Consider the following 18,101-nt stretch of genomic DNA (forward strand, 5'->3'; position numbering starts at 1 on the left):
CCTCCCTCTTACTCTTTCAGCCTGCGGGAGCTCCGAGGCCTCAGCTTACCTGGATGAGCTGCGTCTGGCCGTGGCTTGGAACCGTGTGGACATTGCCCAGAGTGAACTCTTCCGGGGAGACATCCAGTGGCGGGTGAGAGGCTGGGGGCTGAGGGTTGGGGAGCCGGAGGAGGGGTAGGCAGGCTCCTTCCTCCCTGACTTCTCCAGCATCTGGCCACATCTTCCCATGTGACCGGCCCAGCCTTCTCTGAATTGCTCATCCATCTCTGACTGACCATCTGTTCCCATCTTGTTCCTTCTCTCCTGTCCCCCCATCCATCCACCCACCCATGCACCCATCCCTCCATCCATTCACCCACCCACCCCTCCGTCCATCTGTCCGTCTATGTGTTCATCCATCACTTACCTCATCCCCTCATCTCCTGTCCTTAACCTTGGACCTCACCGGGCCTTCTCTGTCTCTGCTCTTCCGATTCCTCCGACCCCACTAGTCCTTCCACCTGGAGGCCTCTCTCATGGACGCGCTCCTGAACGACCGGCCAGAGTTTGTGCGCCTGCTCATCTCCCACGGACTCAGCCTGGGCCACTTCCTGACCCCGCAGCGCCTTGGGCAGCTCTACAGCGCCGCACCGCCCAACTCGCTCATCCGCAGCCTTCTGGACCAAGTATCCCATGGTGCTGGCACCAAAACCCACGTCCTTAAACCCTCCATGGAGCCCCGACCCCCTAATGTGGGGCAGTTGCTGCGGATGCTGCTGGGGGAGACGTGTGCGCCGAGGTACCGCGTCGAAGACACCTCGGTGGTCCCCCAGGGCCACAGCTGCCAGGAGGATGTAAGGACCCGGGGAGATCTTGAGAGCTGAAGGACCTGGGGGCGTGGCTATGTCGGGGGCGGGGTCAGGGTAGGGTGGGTGTGACTGGACTGGGGTGGGGTTAAGGGCCTGGCAAGGTCCAGAGGCTGGGCGGCATCCTCACCACACCTCCTTTGCCTGCAGGCCGTTCTGCTCTCCTACGGGTCACCTTTGGAGCTCACGCTGGATGCGGTGCTGGGACAGGCCCCCTGGAGTGACCTGCTCCTCTGGGCCCTGCTGCTTAACAGGGCTCAGATGGCCTTGTACTTTTGGGAGATGGTGAGCGCTGACCTTGGGCTCTGATTTTTCTCGAACCTCCACCCCTGCCTTTATTTCTCTGGGACTTCAGTGTTGGCTTAAAAGAGTTCCCTGACCTCTGACCTGACTTCACCCCAGTGCCACCCTGTCCTCATTCTGGATATGACTCCAGTTGCTGCTGCTTCCTCCCCTGGCCCCCCATCATGTATTTCTTGTAATTTGCCTTTTCCATTAACAATACATTTTGGGCGTATTCCCTTGTTCATACACAGAAATCAATCCGATTTTTCCAAAAGGGTTGCATATATGAGGAAGTGATACATTATTCTGTAGCTGATGGGAGTCATTCAAAGGTAGTTACACTTGCACTTTAGAGACAGAGCTAGGAAAGGGACAAACTGGAAGCAAGGAGGCTGGGAAAGAAGGGAACATGGGGTCCCACCGGCAGCCCAGGTGAGGGCATGAATCAAGGGGTTGGGATGCATTTGAGAGTCAAAAAAAAAAAGGCCCACACTTGACTAGGATCTGATGGGGCCTATTGGTGCTGTGCAAATTTCTCGCTGGGACTCCTTCAGCCTTGGGTTGTGTTCAATCCATCAGGCTATGGAGTAGATATACCCTCCGCTGAGATAAAGTTCGCCCTTTAAACCATTTTAAATGGTGCATCAGGCCTTGGGGAAATGTTGTCACCATCTCTGGTTGGTTCCAGATTATGTTCATCATCCCGAAAGGAAACCCTGTATCCATTAAGGAGTCACCCCCTCTCCGCTCCCAACCCCTGGCATTCAGTAATCTGTGCCTACGGATTTCCGTTCTGGGCATTTTATAGCAGTGGAACCCCATGCTGTGCGGCCTTTTGCATTTGGCTTCTTTTGCTTAGCACCATGTGTCCACGGCTCCCGGAGCGGATGTCGAGAAACAGCCCCTTCACGGCTGAGTGATGGTCCATGGTGTGGACATAGCACGATCACGATTTGTTTCATCGTTCATCAGGCAGCGGACATTGGGTGGTTTCTGCTTTGGGCTGCTGGGAATCCTGCTGGTATGTCCATGCATGTATGGGTGTTTGAATCCCGCATTCAGTTATCTGGGAACACACTTAGGGTTGAAATTGCTGGATCACGGGGTAGTTCCAGTTAACCTTTTGAGGGTCCACCAGGCTGTTTACAACTGCTGGCATCACTTTACATCCCCATCAGCAGAGCCCAGGAGGTTCTCCACATCCTTCTTGACCCTTGTTATTTTCTGTTGTTTTTTTTTTAATATGGTAAATATATATATATGTATATATATAATGTAAAATTGTCCTTTTGAGCCATTTTTAAGCATTTCACTGGCATTAAATATGTTAATTTTGTCAGCCAGCATCCACCTCTAAGACTTTTTCTCAAACTGTAATTGTATACTCATTAAGTAGTAACCCCTAGCCCCCCAGCCCTTGGAAGCACCATGTTATTTCTGTCTTCAGGTACTCCAGGTACCTCATAGAAGTGTCCATGATATTTGCCTTTTTGTGTTTGACTGAGAATACTGGTACAGTTCATCTATGTTATAGCATATGTCAGAATTACCTTGAAGGGTGAATGATATTTCACTGTATAGCTGTATCACATATCATTTATCCATTCACATTGGTCACTTTGACCTTTTGGCTGGTGTGAGTAATCCCGCTATGAATATTGGTGCACAAGCATCTGTTTGAGTTGCTGTTTTCAATTGTTTTGAGTGCATACAAGGGAGCAGAATTGCTGGATCATATGGTAACTTTGGGTTTAAGTTTTTGAGGTACCTGCTGTACCTCAAAATTTTCCACAGTGGCTAAACCATTTTACCTTCCCCCCAGCAATATACAAGCATTCCAGTTTCTCCACACCTTCACCAACACTTGTTATTATTATTTTTTTTAATAATTGCCATCCTAATGGGTGTGAAGTGGTATCTTGCCATGGTTTTGCTTTACATTTCCTTAATGATTAGTTATGTTGAGTTTCTCTTCACGTGCTAATGGGCTATGTATACATCTTTGGAGAAATATCTTTTACCCACTTTTAAATTGGGTTGTTTCCTTTCTGTTGTTGATTTGTAGGAGCTCTTTGTATATTCTGGTTATCAATCCCTTGTCGATATGTGAGTTGTTAGTATCTTCTCTCATTCTGTGGGTTGCCTTTCCACTCTGTTGATAATGACCTCTAATGCACAAAACTTTAAATTTTGATGAAGCTCAAATTGTCTATTTTTGCTTCTGTTGTTTGTGCTTTTGATGTCATATCTGAGTAACCAATCCATTGCCACACCCAATGTCATGAAGTTTATCTACGTATTATTCTTAGAGTTTAATAATTATATGTCTTAATTTACACGGCAATCTGTTAAGATTTGTGTGTGTTGTAAGTCACTTCTCTCTTGCTGTTTTCAAGATTCTTGTTTTGGGTTTTCAACCATTTGATTATAATGTATCTTAGCATGGATCTTTCTGAGTTGGCCTTATTTGGAATTACTTGGTCTTCTTGGAGGTATACCTCTCTGTCTCTAATCAGATTTGGGTGTGAGGTCATTATATGTAAAGTCATTATATCTTCAGATATATTCTCCCTGTTCACTCCTTCTAAGGAATCGCTTTATTCTTATATTGCTTTTATAAATGGTGTCCCAACGATCTCTTAGGGCCTGTTACTTATTTTTCTTCTATTTTTTTTTCTTTCTGTACCTCAAACTAGACAATCTCAGTTGATCTATTTTCAAGTTCACCAGTTTTCTTCTGCCTACTCAGGTCTGCTGTTGGACCCTTTAGTGAAATTGTCAGTTCAGCTATTGTAGCTCCATCTCCAGAATTTCCATTTGATTCCTTTTTTTTTTTAAAGATTTATTTATTCATGCATACAGGAGCTGGGGTAGAGGCCAGAGATGCGGGGTTGGGGGGTGGGCGGGTGAGAGGATTCACCAGAGACAGAGCGGGGAACAGAACAGGCAGATTGACCGAAGTACACTGCTGAGGGGAGCAGCGGGCAAGACAGGAGGGGTCTGCTGTGCCATGTGGGTAGCTCCCTGGCCAGCCAGGAATCGAACTCCTGCTGCAGAGGCTGCGGATTGCTTCACAGCGCAGTGCTTAACTCCTCGTGCCACCAGGGAGGCCCCTTCCATTTGATTCCTTTTTGTAACTTCTCTTTATTTATATTCTCTATTTGGTAAGACATGCCACCCAATTTTTTTTGTTGAAAACCAGACATTTAGAAGAATATAACCATGACAACTCTGGAAATCAGCTTACCCCCTCCTTCGAGGGCTTGTTATAGGTCACTGCTGTTTGTTTGGTTAGTGATGTTTCTAAGCTCCTTTTGTAAAGTTTGCGTTGTCATGTGAGGCCACTGCCTGGTCCTATTCTGTTAGCTGGCTAGTCAGCTATTGACTTGAAAGAGGTTTCCTTAAATGCCCGATGGGAAAAATTCCCAAACTTTGCCAGTTGCAGCTTTTTTTTTTTTTCCTGAGGAACAGTAGCCAACTTTCTAATTGTTTATTTCTTATACTTGAAGTATTCCTTGAAGGCCTCATTGGCATGAAACTCTTTGCCATCGTCTGTCATTACCACGCAACTGTAACTAGCCATTTCACAGGGTTTCCCCTCTCAGTCAGTTGTACAGAAGCCCACCCATTGCCCTTGTTTTTTGTTATCACCAGCATAATGTAGTTGACTTTGCGTTTGACACAAAGGGCTCTCACCCCTTGACAGACCCAGGCTCATCTCAGTTGGATGCTAGCACACGAATGTGGGCTTGGCGCTTGTCTAAGGCCTTCTCCGTCAACATTCAGACAGGCCATTTTACAATTCTGGCCTAGTCTTCTATCTCTGTTTTGGCAGAGCCTAACGGTCAGCCAGAAGTGACCGCTTGGGGTTTGCATTAGTCTCTTCTGAGGGTGCATCCAGTCTTGGTCATGCATGTAGCCTTCTAGACTTCCTGGTACATAAGCACGATTTTCTTTTCTTTTCTTTTTAAAGATTTCTTTTATTTTTATGCATATAAGAGCTGGGGTATAGGCCAGAGGTGCGGGGGGTGAGAGGATTCACCAGAGACAGAGTGGGGAACAGAACAGGCAGATTGACTGAAATACACTGCTGAGGGGAGCAGCGGGCGAGTCAGGAGAGGTCGGCTGCACCATGTGGGTCGCTCCCTGGCTGGGGATTGAACTAGTGCTGCAGAGGCTGCAGTCAGGCTTCATAGGTTGCGTCTTAACCCCTTGCGCCACCAGGGAGGCTTAAACACATTTTCAAACCCATTATTCCCGAAGTATCTCGGTTCCTAACCACTTCCCTTCCCAAGCTTTTCGGTATATCTGCTGTTCTCCTCCGTTGTTATTCTTTTCCACAGATAGCTGCGGATAATACATTTGTCTTTAAGTGCTTCAAACACTTGGGAAACCACTTCTACTCTGGGGAAGTGCCAAGAGCAGCAAGCCAAAGGCAGGCGCATGCCTTGTTCTTTCAAGGAGTCATCAGCCAGGTCCCCACACCCAGCCACAGTTATTTAAGAGCTCTGAATTGCTCCCTCTGGTACCAACAACCTCCACCAGAAACGTGGGCCGTCCCTTTAAGGCCGAGCTGGGCAGCTGGCGAAGGCAGGCGGAATAGTTGGAATGTCACAGTGCTCTTTTCCCGAATTTAGTAATCTTTCCTTCCATTAAGTGTTCTCCTGTTTTTAAATATTAAATCCCAGAATTCTGAAAACGTTGATTTTGACAGTTTTAGTCAGCTTGCTTGTTTCTTTCCTGGAGGGACAGGTCTGGAAGCGCTCTACGTGGCCATCTTAGGGGACATGTCCACTGGCATCTTTGCTGCTCTGGAGCTGCCATTTGTCCTTCCGGCTGCTCCTTGTCTATGGCCTCTGCTGTCACTCTAACTCCAGTCCGTGTTCTAACTCTTGTATCGCAACCATTTGACTTCTGACACTCTCAGCTGATGTCCACTTTCTTCTAGATTCATCTGCAAACCTTACATCATTCTTGGCTTCTGATAACCCTGGTTCACTTCTGACCCCAGCTTTGCCCGTTCCCTTGCTCATATGATTTCTCTCCTCCCTCAGCCTTGGGGAAGCTCACTCCAAACCCTGACCCTATCCAAGGCCCGATCTCTCTCCCCCCAGGGCTCCAATGCAGTGGCCTCAGCCCTTGGGGCCTGTTTGCTGCTCCGAGTGCTGGCCCGCCTGGAGTCTGAAGCTGAGGAGGCAGCTCGGAGGAAGGACCTAGCAGCCAAGTTCGAGGGGCTGGGTGTTGGTGCGTGGGGCATGGGTGCCTGGGGGCAGGGCCCCACCCTGACACCATCAAGGTGCTTGTGCATCTCCCCACTCTTCTCATAACTCTGCCTCCTCCCCCTGCAACCTCATCTGTCCCCACCTACCCTACTCCTTTCCTCCTTCTCAACTCCGTTCCCTGCTCCCCAGACCTCTTTGGTGAGTGCTACCGCAGCAGCGAGAGCCGGGCCGCTCGCCTCCTCCTCCGGCGCTGCCCGCTCTGGGGGGACTCTACCTGCCTCCAGCTTGCCATGCAGGCCGACGCCCGGTCCTTCTTTGCCCAGGATGGGGTGCAGGTGAGCATCTAAGACAACAATATCCCAGATAGCCCCCAAGTGGACTCTGGGGACTATGGAAGTGAAGCTGTGGAGATGGGGGTGGGTGGCCCAAGACTTGACCAGCCCCTCTCCTGGAGGCCACCCCTTGGCCTAGAGAGGCTACTGTTTGCAGAAGCTCCAGCCCCTGCCAGGAATGTCAACCTTGCACAGCAAAGCCCACCCTCCTAAAGCCACCTAGCCCACTGTTGACTTAGCCGAAGCCCCACCTTCCACTTGGAAGCCCCTCTTCCCGCAAGGAAGTCCCGCCCCCTGCATAGGAAGTTCTTCCCCTTCCACTAGAGTCTGCAGGTCCAGAACTCAAGGATTCGAATTATCCAGTGTTTGGGACACAAACAGAGTCTGCTTTAGGAAATCCCACCCTTCCTACAGGAAATCCTCTTATTTGGGAAGCCCTGCTTGTCCCCACAGCCTCCCCCATTCTACCTCCCTGGCATTTTGAAAACTTTCTCTGTGCCCTTAATCTAAGTGGGACAGGCCACTGAGAGTCCTGCCTACCCCACGGGCAGTCCTGTCCTCACCTGTCGGAATCATGGGGGGCACTTTTCAAATGGTTACCCAGAGTCCTTTGCTTTGAGTAGTAAACTCGTGACTCCAATTTGGGCTCCTTCCCAGGATCCTGTGCCCCATCCGTGAAGAGGGAAGTCCCTACCTGTCCTGCTGGGCCTGTGGTGAGGGCTGAGAGCAAGTCTCTGTGAAGTGCTCAAGGCCCAGCTTCTGTGTTAACAAACATCGGCTGCCTTAACTCTCCTAGCTGAATCCAGGCTCAGGCAGTCCTCAGCCTTGGCTCCCTTCCCCTCCCGACAGCTATGGTCCCGCCCTTGTGCACTTGGTCTGTCTCTGCATCCGGGCCCAGTCCTTGCCTGGGGTCTCTGGGAGGAGGCTGTGGGGCAGATTCAGGCTCCTAATCCTCCCCACGCTCCACAGTCTCTGCTGACACAGAAATGGTGGGGGGAGATGGACAGCACCACTCCCATCTGGGCCCTGGTCCTCGCCTTCTTTTGCCCCCCACTCATCTACACCAACCTCATCACCTTCAGGTCAGTCCCCTGGGGCTACAGGGGGGAGGGGTGGGAGGGTAGGGGTGGTCAGTGTTTGTCCTTCCTGTTCACTTCTGCTTGCTTTTCTCCTCCATCTGGCCAGTGCTTCCCTCTCCTGTTAACTTTTTCCCTCCCCCAGACTGGGGGTATGTACTGCGAGGTGAGCTTTTGGGGGTGCTCTCTGTGGATCTCTAGGGGCAATTTCTCCACCCTCTGGCAGTGGCTCTGGAGGGAGCTCCCTTTGGGTGACTAGAGGGTGACTCTGTCTCTGGTTGGAGAAGTTTGGGTTCTCAGAATTCCTCTCTCACGCTCGCCTTCCCCCATGACTCTGTGCTCCCGTCCATCCCAGGAAGTCAGATGACGAGTCCACGCAGAAGGACCTGGAGTTTGACATGGACAGAGTGGTCAACGGGGAAGGGCCTGTTGGGTAAGTTTGGACCCGGAGCAGTGTGTGAGGCGGGGCTCTCTGGGTGGCGTCAGGGGCGGCAGGTACTACGAGCAAGCCTGGAGGGCAGGCGAGGCCTCAGGAGATAGTGATTTCATAAAGTCACTGAAGACACCCAAGAAGTTTCCAGAAATGCTAAGCTTAAGGCTTAGTTGAAGTTTGGCACTGCCACCAAGGAGGTCTGCCCTGAAAATCAGTTTGTTTCTTGTGACATATACTTCCATCCCATATGGCAGGTGGAACTGGGTGGATTTGGTGAATTTAGGAATCTTTTACCTATTATTGTTTTCTGACCCAGGGCCTTACTTTTAAGGTGCCCACAAAGGTGTTTTCAAAATCAGGCCAAGGGCATGAGAGAGTATTTACCAATCTTTTGACAGTTTTTGCAACATGGAGGTGCTGAGGGACTTGGCTCTGATTCTCGCAGGCCTGGGATCAAATCCTGACTTTTAACCTTGGAAGTGATTTCCAAGGTAAAGAGAAGGTTCCACCAGAGTTAGTCAGGTTAGGGCAAGCAGTGCTGTGATAATAACATCCACAGCTCTCAGCGGCTGCTCATTAGGAAGGGGTCATTCTCACAGTGTATTTGGGGGTTGGCCATGGCTCTGCTGCCTGTGGTCTCTGTGTGGGGGTGAGGGAGCACCTCTAACTCACACACTGCTCACTGCACGGTGAGACATGGCGGGAAGAGACATAGTGGACCAGGTACTGGCTTTTCAAGCTTCCACAGGCAAGTGAAATGGATCACCTTTTTTTTTTTTTAAAGATTTATTTATTTATTTATACATGCACTGGGTACAGTCAGAAGCGCAGGAGGGTGAGAGAATTCACCAGAGCCAGAGCGGGGAGCAGAGCAGGCAGAAGGACCGAAGGACACTGCTGAGGGGAGCAGCGGGCGGCAGGAGAGGTCTGCGCGCCATGAGGGACCCTCCTCCGGTGGCTGGGGAGCAGCCGGGGATCGAACTGGCCCCGCAGAGGCTTCGGGCAGCTTCACCACCCAGCGCTCAACCGCTGCGCCACCGGGGAGGCCCGAAATGGGTCACTTTTGCCCACATTCCATTGACAGAGTCAAGTCATATGGCGATTCTTTCATGCCTGACTCTTCCACAGAGAGGGGTGCATTGGGAGGGAGCCACAGTATTTAGCGAACAGTGCCTGATGGAGTAGTGGGAACCTGGTGAAGACAGTGTGTGTAAGATGTGCGCCGTAGTGCCTGGCACATAGTACGTGCTCAGGTGATGGGGTTATTAATACCACTGCTATTACTTTTTTTAAAGATTTATTTATTTATGCATACAAGAACTGGGGTACAGGGCAGAGGTGTGGGGTGTGAGAGAATTCACCAGAGACAGAGCAGGGAACAGAACAGGCAGGTTGACTGAAATACACCACTGAGAGAAGCAGCGGGCAAGGCAGGAGAGATCTGCTGTGCCATGTGGGGCAGATCCCTGGCCAGGCATCGAACTGGTGCTTCCGTGGCTGCAGATAGCTTCATAGGCTGCGTCTTAACCCCTCGCACCACCAGGGAGGCGCCACCACTACTATTATTAATACATTAGTTACTTATTGACTGGTGTGTGTATGAGTGGGGGTGTGTGCGTAGGTGTAAGGGCCTAAATTTTTTTTTTTTAATATTTTTTTTTTTAATAGAGGCATGTTTTATTTATTTATTTGTTAGTTTGTTCTTTGTTTATACATGCACTGGGTACAGTCAGAAGCGCGGGAGGGTGAGAGAATTCACCAGAGCCAGAGCGGGGAGCAGAGCAGGCAGAAGGACCGAAGTACACTGCTGAGGGGAGCAGAGGGCGGCAGGAGAGGTCTGCGCGCCATGTGGGACCCTCCTCTGGTGGCCGGGGAGCAGCCGGGGATTGAACCGGCGCCGCAGAGGCCGCGGGCAGCTTCGCAACCCAGCGCTCAACCGCTGCGCCACCGGGGAGGCCCAGGGCCTAAATTGATGGCAATAGAGAAACAGAGGAAGAGGCCCAATTTTATACCTCTATGTCCACTTTAGCAACAGAGATAGGGAAAGGGAGGAACTTGCCCCCTAATATCCTGGAAGAAAATTTTTTTCTGCCAACTGTTAGAAAGATGATCAGATTGTCAGAGATCTGCAAAATGGACTCCATACCCCATAAAGCCAGTCAGACATAAATAACAGACGTGCTCTATATATGTGTGTGTGTGTATTTTCTGAGACAGTGCACAAAAAGTACAAAATATCCATCAAGATAGAGGAGAAAATTAAGACAAAGATTTCAGAGGCCCTCGTCTGAGGTTACAGAACACTCCAGTCAGTTCCTGTAGTTCTCTCAGCAGCGCCGTGCAGAGGGCCTCCTGCAGCTCGTTCTCCAGATGAAATTGCCCGCTCAGCCCCAGCCTGGGCCATGTGGCCAGTAAGTGGCAGAGCTGGGGTCTGAACCCCGATCTTGGTCCCGAGTAGTGCTCTCAGCTGCTGAGGACAGCCACCCCAGGGAGCACCGTCAGGCACGGGCCGCACCCTCCCCTCAGGCTAGGCTCATCCCTCTCCCCTTCTCTCCTTCTCTCCAGGCCTCCTGAGAAGATGCCTTTGAAGGTGTTGAGCCAGCCCAGACAGGGGGGCTGCTGTGGGGGGTGCTCCCCACGCCTGCGCCGCTGGCACCACTTCTGGGGGGCCCCGGTTACGGCCTTCCTGGGCAATGTGGTCAGCTACCTCCTCTTCCTGCTGCTCTTCGCCCGCGTGCTGCTCATCGACTTCCAGCCCGAGCCACCCGGCGGCCTGGAGCTGTTGCTCTACTTCTGGGCCTTCACTCTGCTCTGCGAGGAGTTCCGGCAGGGCCTGGGCGGCGGCTGGGGCAACCTGTCCACGCGGGGGCCCGGACCCAGCCCTGGCCGGGCCCCGCTGCGCCACCGGCTGCACCTCTACCTCGCAGACACCTGGAACCAGTGCGACCTGGTGGCCCTGGCCTGCTTCCTCCTGGGCGTGGGCTGCCGGTAAGTGAGCGCCCCAGGCCTGGAGCCTGACCTGTGGTACCCCTGACCCTTACCGCCAGGTGCCACAGCCCTCGGCTCCTGGCTTCTCCCTTGTTTTTTTTTTTTTTTAAAGATTTATTTTATTTATTTATGCATACAAGAGCTGACATGCAGGCCAGAGGTTGGGGGGTTAGAGGATTCACCAGAGACAGGCTAGGGAGCGCAACAGGTGGATCCACTGAAATCCACTGCTGAAGGGAGCAGCGGGGAGACAGGAGAGGTCTGCTGCACCATGTGGGTAGCTCCCTGGCTGGGGATTGAACTCGTGCCGCAGTGGCTGGTGGTAGCTTCATAGTGCGGAGACTTAACCCCTTGTGCCACCAGGGAGGCCCCACCTCCCCTTATTCTTAAAGGCCAATAACAAAAGCCCTTTTAGATGGGAAATCAGTCTGGAAGTAGTTTGCTCACACCTGGATGTCTACTTTGGGGGTGACAGAGTTCAGCTGAGAACCCTGCTGTCAGTTGTTGTCTATCTGAGAACAGATAGACAAACCTGACTTTGTCGCTGCACGCGTCTCCCTGCTGGGTTTACATTATTCTCCCAGACACTGGGCGCCACCCTCTTCCTCTCCGTCCACTTCCTTCACAGTGTGGAAGCCCCAGGCCCTGACAGCTGTCCCCCCACACCTTGACTCTCTCTGTCCCAGGCTCCAGTCCATCCCCATGGCCACCTCTCCCACCTGGCCCCAGCGCAGTGGACCCCAGCCCCTTCCCTCAAGCCCACAGGGCCCCAGAAGGTCTTTCTACACCAGAGCTTACCTGTCCCTCCTGCCACCAGTGTCCCTCCGGCGCTGCCCAGTCCAGGCCCACCATTCTCTACCGGGCTGTCTGTCTATTTTTTTCTCTTTTTGTTACCTCTGTTTCCATCTCTGAGAGTTGCCTGCAGTGCCTTCATCTCAGAGGTGGGCACTTTGATTCTAGAAATTTTGTTTTGTTTTGTTTTTTCCTAGACATTTTGAATCTATGTCATTTCAAATTTATAATCAGAATTTTGCCAGGGTGGAGGAATTCTTAACAAGGAAGTATTAAATAAAATAAACCTATTTAAGTTTATCGAAACTTCCTTCATCAATTTTACATGCAGGGCAATTGAACTAGCTTCACTTATTTTCATTTTCAGGCTTTGAAATTATTTCAGTTGGTTAATGATCATTTGAGTTAAGTTTTACAACAAATACTTGCTTCATTATCTGTGTTCTTATCCATGTGGATTGTTGCCAGAATGTTGGGTGGGTGTTGTGAATTTTATTTTGTGGCTTTTTATTTCTGTCATGACTAGTTTTTCTGGGTCAAATTTCATAGATTCAAATTTCATTTGGCTGGAGTATCACCTTTTTAGCCTTCAAACACCTTGATTGTCTCCGCTCACTTCTTAGCTAATTTATAAAAAATAAATTGTGAGTCATTCCCCTCAAATATTTTCTGTTGCCAAGACTGGGCTGTCTAATGTTTCGTTTCTTGCAGTTTCTGGAGCACACTGTGTAGTCCCCAGAGGGGCAGCAAAGGGCATATGAAAATGTGCTTCGGGATAAATTGTCTTGGCACATGCTGTTCCACTTTCCAAAATACTTTTCCCTTTTCTCCTTGGTCAAGTCAACTCCTGTACTTCCTTTAGGCCTCAGCTTAGCTGTCTCTGGCTCTTCCTTTATCCTTCCCAAGCTCCGGATCCCTCCTTTTTGATCCCCTAACATCCTAAGGACTTCCCTGCCCCCAGATTATTTTCTGACCATCTTGTCCTCTTTTTTCTCACACAAGATGATAAACTCAGGTCACGTATATCTCATCTGACAGCTTCAAACATCTGAGAAACATAGTCTATTACCAAAGAAATACAGAAGCATGCTCTCATTGAAAAGATTAAACAAACAAATGAAGGACCCAGAACAGAAACCAGTGATTTTCCTCAGTCACTGCAGGTGTCTTCTCTTGTTCATCAGTTACCTCCATCAACAGTTTGGGGTGCATCCTGCATGTTCTTTCTCTGTGCGCTTACATGGTCAGATACACGTACATCTTTGCTACACAAATGTCATATTTTATGTATTCTTTGGCACCTTTTCCTTTACAATACTCGTGCCATTTCCATGACAATATTTGCAAATATACTTTTTCTTTGAAAATGCTGTATCACATTCCAGAGGAAGGGGCTTAGCCTTTTTTTTGGCTAAAGATCAGACAAAACAGACTTCTTGCCAGAATTTAATGAATGGATTAATTCTTTTCATAAGGTGGTGAGACAAAGATTCTGAACCTCAAAAGATAGAAATCAGGCAGAAAGTTTCTCCACAAAACCTCTTTTATTATCAACTCAAAAGATATTACGTCGAGGTTTCTCTTCTTTTCTTTCTCCCTCCTTTTCTTTCTTCCCTTTCGTCCCCTCGCTTCTTCCCTGCCTCCCTCTCTCCCTCCCTTCCTTTTTTTTTTAAGGATTTATTTATTTATTTATTTATGTATTCATTCATTCATTCAAGCACTGGGTACAGTCAGAAGCGCGGGAGGGTGAGAGAATTCACCAGAGCCAGAGTGGGGAACAGAACAGGCAGAAGGACCGAAGGACACTGCTGAGGGGAGCAGCGGGCGGCAGGAGAGGTCTGCGTGCCATGTGGGACCCTCCTCCGGTGGCCGGGGAGCAGCCGGGGATCGAACCGGCGCTGCAGAGGCCGCGGGCACCTTCGCAACCCAGCGCTTAACTGCTGCACCACCGGGGAGGCCCGCCTTCCTTTCATTTTAAATAAAGTCCAAACACTTGGGGTACCCTTCCTTGGAGGAGGGCAGATAAATCTTTGTGGACACAATCTAGTGAGGAAGGTGTCTGGATAGTTGGTGGCTGTGAGTACCTACTCTTCTCACCAAGAGGCTGATGCCTGCAAGCTCTTTTAGAAGTGCTGCAAAGCAACTTGGAATGAATAATTTATTCAGCATCAAAATAAGAGAGTTTTGCAGAACGGCTGTGCTCCTGTTTATCTCTTGTGTTTTGTATTAAGTGTCTTTTGAGATGGAAGAAAGGCCAAGTGCTAACAAGCTCTGGGAATACCAGTGATATTTTAGAAATTTTGTTAAACTCACTGTCTTCTACACAAGGGAAGAATTTTTGCACAGGAAAAAAATCCTCAGGTCCCTGTTTACCAGGGAGAAATTTTCAATGTTCTCCAGAATTGAATGAATGAATCTATTTTTTTTTTTTGCCCAATACCTTCCGATGCACGATTGTTTGTTTCTGATTTTTGTATTTCAAAGTTGTAAAAATTTACATCCCAGATTTAACTTTGTGGGCCAAAGTGTACACATAATCTGAAGTGGATGGATTTCCTTGTAAAATACCTTGACTGATTTACATACTCACCCGCTGGGTAAGAGAGTGCCCCCTGGAGGACATGCTTGTCAATACCTGACATCTTTAACTGTCACCTTTTTTTTTTGTCAATCTGATGGGTAAAAACGACCTGCTCACTTTCATTTATGCATCTCCGACCACTAGTTAGGTTGAGCATCTTTTCATACCTAATAACCACATGTACTTATGTCAGTTCTCTTTTCATATGCTTTTTTTTTTAAAAAAGATTTATTTATGCATACAAGAGCTGGGGTACAGGCCAGAGGAGTTGGGGGGGTGAGAGGATTCACCAGAGACAGAGTGGGGAACAGAACAGGCAGATTGACCGAAGTACACTGCTGAGGGGAGCAGCGGGGAGAGTCAGGAGAGGTCTGCTACTCCATGTGGGTCAGCTCCCTGGCCGGGGACCAAACTCATGCTGTAGTGCCTGCAGATAGCTTCACAGGTTGCATTTTAACCCCTTGTGCCACCAGGGAGGCCCCTCTTTTCATATCCTTTGCCCCAATTATAAAAGTAGTGTTTATTGGTCTCTTGCATATATCTACAAATCTTTATCGTCTGTGTCTATCTACGTACCTACCTACATACCTACCTGCCTACATATCATCTATCTATCTGCATGTAGGCCAGATTATATGGGTGTCATATTTCCCTTGGTAGACAGTCTCCTTACACTCTGGATCCTAACCTTTGGTGCTTCTCACAGGCTTCAGCTTTTACTTTTGTATATCTTCCTTTCTTCTTTAACTTTTTATTTTGAAATAACCCACAACTTATAAACAACATTGCCAGAACGGTTCAAAGAATTCTCTTACACCTTTCACCCAGGTCTCCCAATGCTAACATCTTATATGTCCAAACCAGGAAATCTTACTCAGATTTCACCACTTGTTCCTCTGGTACCTTGTTCTGGTTCAGGAGCTAATCCAGAATATGCGTCACCTTTGCTTGGCGTGAGACCTTAATCTCTCTGCTCTGGGACACGTCTTCCATCCCTTTTTTGGCTTTGGTGACCTTAGCTCTTTTGAGCCACCCAGCCCAATTCTTCTGTAGAATTTGCCTCCATTTGGGTCTGTCTGCTGTCCCCTGGTGGTCACATTTTAAGCGCTGTGTGTTTGGCATTTCTTTTGGCAAACTTTTGCATTTCTCAGTCCATCATAATCACCTTATCTTTGATGCACAGAAATTTTATATTTCAACATAGTCAAAGTATTTAGTCTTTTTCTTTATTGTGATTTTGTGGCTTGTATAGAAGACTTTGTTTCCTTACATTTTTTTTTTTTTAAGATTTTTATTTATTTATTTACACAAGCACTGGGTACAGTCAGAAGCATGGGAGGGTGAGAGAATTCACCAGAGCCAGAGCGGGGAACAGAACAGGCAGACTGACGAAATACAGTGCTGAGGGGAGCAGTGGGCGGCAGGAGAGGTCTGCGCACCATGTGGGACCCTTGCCGGCGGCTGGGGATCGAAACGGTGCTGCAGAGGCTGCGGGCAGCTTCACAGCCCAGCGCTCAACCGCTGTGCCACCAGGGAGGCCCTCCTTACATTTTAAAAGGACAGGTTAATTAGGAAAAGGAGAGAGAAAGAAAGGCCCCTGCAGTCATAGGCGAGCAGGAGAGCTGCCAAGGCTTTTAAAAAAAATGTGAGGTCTTCCCCTACCTTGAGCACATGAAGCTGCTCTTCTGTACCTTGGTCTTAGGATTTCAATGCTTTGCTTTTTATTCTAGGTTTTCAATCTATCCAGAATTTAAGCACATAATGATGTAACATAGGGATATAATTTTTATTTTCCCATAGTGCTTGCTGATGTTATTGGCCATTTGATTTTTTTTTAAGATTTGGGGTTTTTTAAATTATTTTATTTTATTTTTTTTTTTAATAGAGGCATGTTTTTATTTATTTATTTGTTTGTTTGTTTGTTTTGTTTATACATGCACTGGGTACAGTCAGAAGCGCGGGAGGGTGAGAGAATTCACCAGAGCCAGAGTGGGGAGCAGAGCAGGCAGAAGGACCGAAGTACACTGCTGAGGGGAGCAGCGGGCGGCAGGAGAGGTCTGCGCGCCATGTGGGACCCTCCTCTGGTGGCCGGGGAGCAGCCGGGGATCGAACCGGCACCGCAGAGGCCGCGGGCAGCTTCGCAACCGAGCGCTCAACCGCTGCGCCACCGGGGAGGCCCATTAAATTATTTTTTAAAGTTTTATTTATGCATACAAGAACTGGGGTACAGGCCAGAGATGCGGGGGTTGAGAGGATTCACCAGAGACAGAGTGGGGAGAAGAACAGGCAGACTGACCGAAACACACTGCTGAAGGGAGCAGCAGGAGAGACAGGAGAGGTCTGCTTCACCATGTGGGTAGCTCCCTGGCTGGCTGGGGATTGAACTTGTGCTGCAGAGGCTGCGGAATGTTCCATAGTGCGGTGCATAACCCCTTGCACCACTAGGGAGGCACCAACGTTGGTTTATTTATGCACACAGAGCTGGGGTGTAAGCCAGAGGTACGGGAGGGTGAGAGGATTCACCAGAGACAGAGTGGGGAGCAGAACAGGCAGACTGACTGAAATACACTGCTGAGGGGAGCAGCGGGGAGACAGGAGAGGTCTGCTGAGCTATGTGGGTCAGCTCCCAGGCCGGGGATTGAACTGATGGCGCAGTGGCTGCGGATACCTGCATAGTGTTGAGACTTAACCACTTGCGCCGCCAGGGAGGCCCTGGCCATTTGACTTTATGCTGTGAGTTGTGCCCGCCTTTTTGGTTGCCTCGTCTTCCGCTTACTGACTGGCTGGAACTCTCTACCTTTGGCCTTTTATAGGTTGGAGAAATATTCTGGCACTTCTCCCAAACTGCTCGAGGCAGGGGCCTCCGGCTTTTTGTTGAGACCGTCCTTCGTCCAGCAGGGCCTGAGGGTGCCAGCCCTGCAGGCCCAGCTCAGCAACTGACTAAATCTCAGGGTCGGGGCTCCGGTCCGGGAGGCCGCAGCCTCACCTGCAGCCGGGTGCGCCCCGCGTGTCTCCCCACACTCCAGGCTGATCCCGGGCCTGTACGATCTGGGCCGCACCGTGCTCTGCCTCGACTTCATGGTATTCACGCTGCGGCTGCTGCACATCTTCACCGTCAACAAACAGCTGGGCCCCAAGATCGTCATCGTGAACAAGATGGTGCGGGGGCGGGGCTTTGGGCCGGGGCCGGTCTCGACCGAGACGGGTGGGCGGGGCTCAGGAGGAGGCGGGGCTTTTGGGGGCGGGGTCTAGACTTGGGGGCGGGGCCAGGCCAGGAGGGGCGGGGCCGGGCCCGGCTCATCTCTGTCTCCCGCAGATGAAGGACGTGTTCTTCTTCCTCTTCTTCCTGGGCGTGTGGCTGGTCGCCTATGGGGTGGCCACCGAGGGGCTCCTCAGGCCCCGCGACCATGAGCTGCCCAGCATCCTGCGCCGCGTCTTCTATCGGCCCTACCTGCAAATCTTTGGGCAGATACCCCAGCAGGAGATGGACGGTGAGGGAGGGGGCTGCCCTCCCCCGGGCGTCCCTGGGTCCCTGTCTTCCTCCCCC

General features: G+C 50.0%; 1 protein-coding gene across 1 annotated transcript in view; it reads left to right on the plus strand.

The window, feature by feature from the left end:
* TRPM4 (transient receptor potential cation channel subfamily M member 4) overlaps positions 1-18,101 on the plus strand; it is a 36,604-nt gene that overhangs the window by 12,319 nt on the left and 6,184 nt on the right. Inside the window, exons 10-19 of the mRNA XM_054697296.1 lie at positions 21-133; positions 492-833; positions 996-1,130; positions 6,245-6,374; positions 6,542-6,687; positions 7,654-7,766; positions 8,116-8,193; positions 10,759-11,181; positions 17,581-17,713; positions 17,871-18,045. Of these exons, the coding sequence (XP_054553271.1) occupies positions 21-133; positions 492-833; positions 996-1,130; positions 6,245-6,374; positions 6,542-6,687; positions 7,654-7,766; positions 8,116-8,193; positions 10,759-11,181; positions 17,581-17,713; positions 17,871-18,045 (1,788 nt within the window). The remainder of the gene's footprint in view (positions 1-20; positions 134-491; positions 834-995; positions 1,131-6,244; positions 6,375-6,541; positions 6,688-7,653; positions 7,767-8,115; positions 8,194-10,758; positions 11,182-17,580; positions 17,714-17,870; positions 18,046-18,101) is intronic.

Source organism: Talpa occidentalis, unplaced genomic scaffold (assembly GCF_014898055.3).
Source record: "Talpa occidentalis isolate TD23 unplaced genomic scaffold, MPIMG_talOcc4v2.1 talOcc4.17, whole genome shotgun sequence".
Lineage (NCBI taxonomy): Eukaryota > Metazoa > Chordata > Mammalia > Eulipotyphla > Talpidae > Talpa > Talpa occidentalis.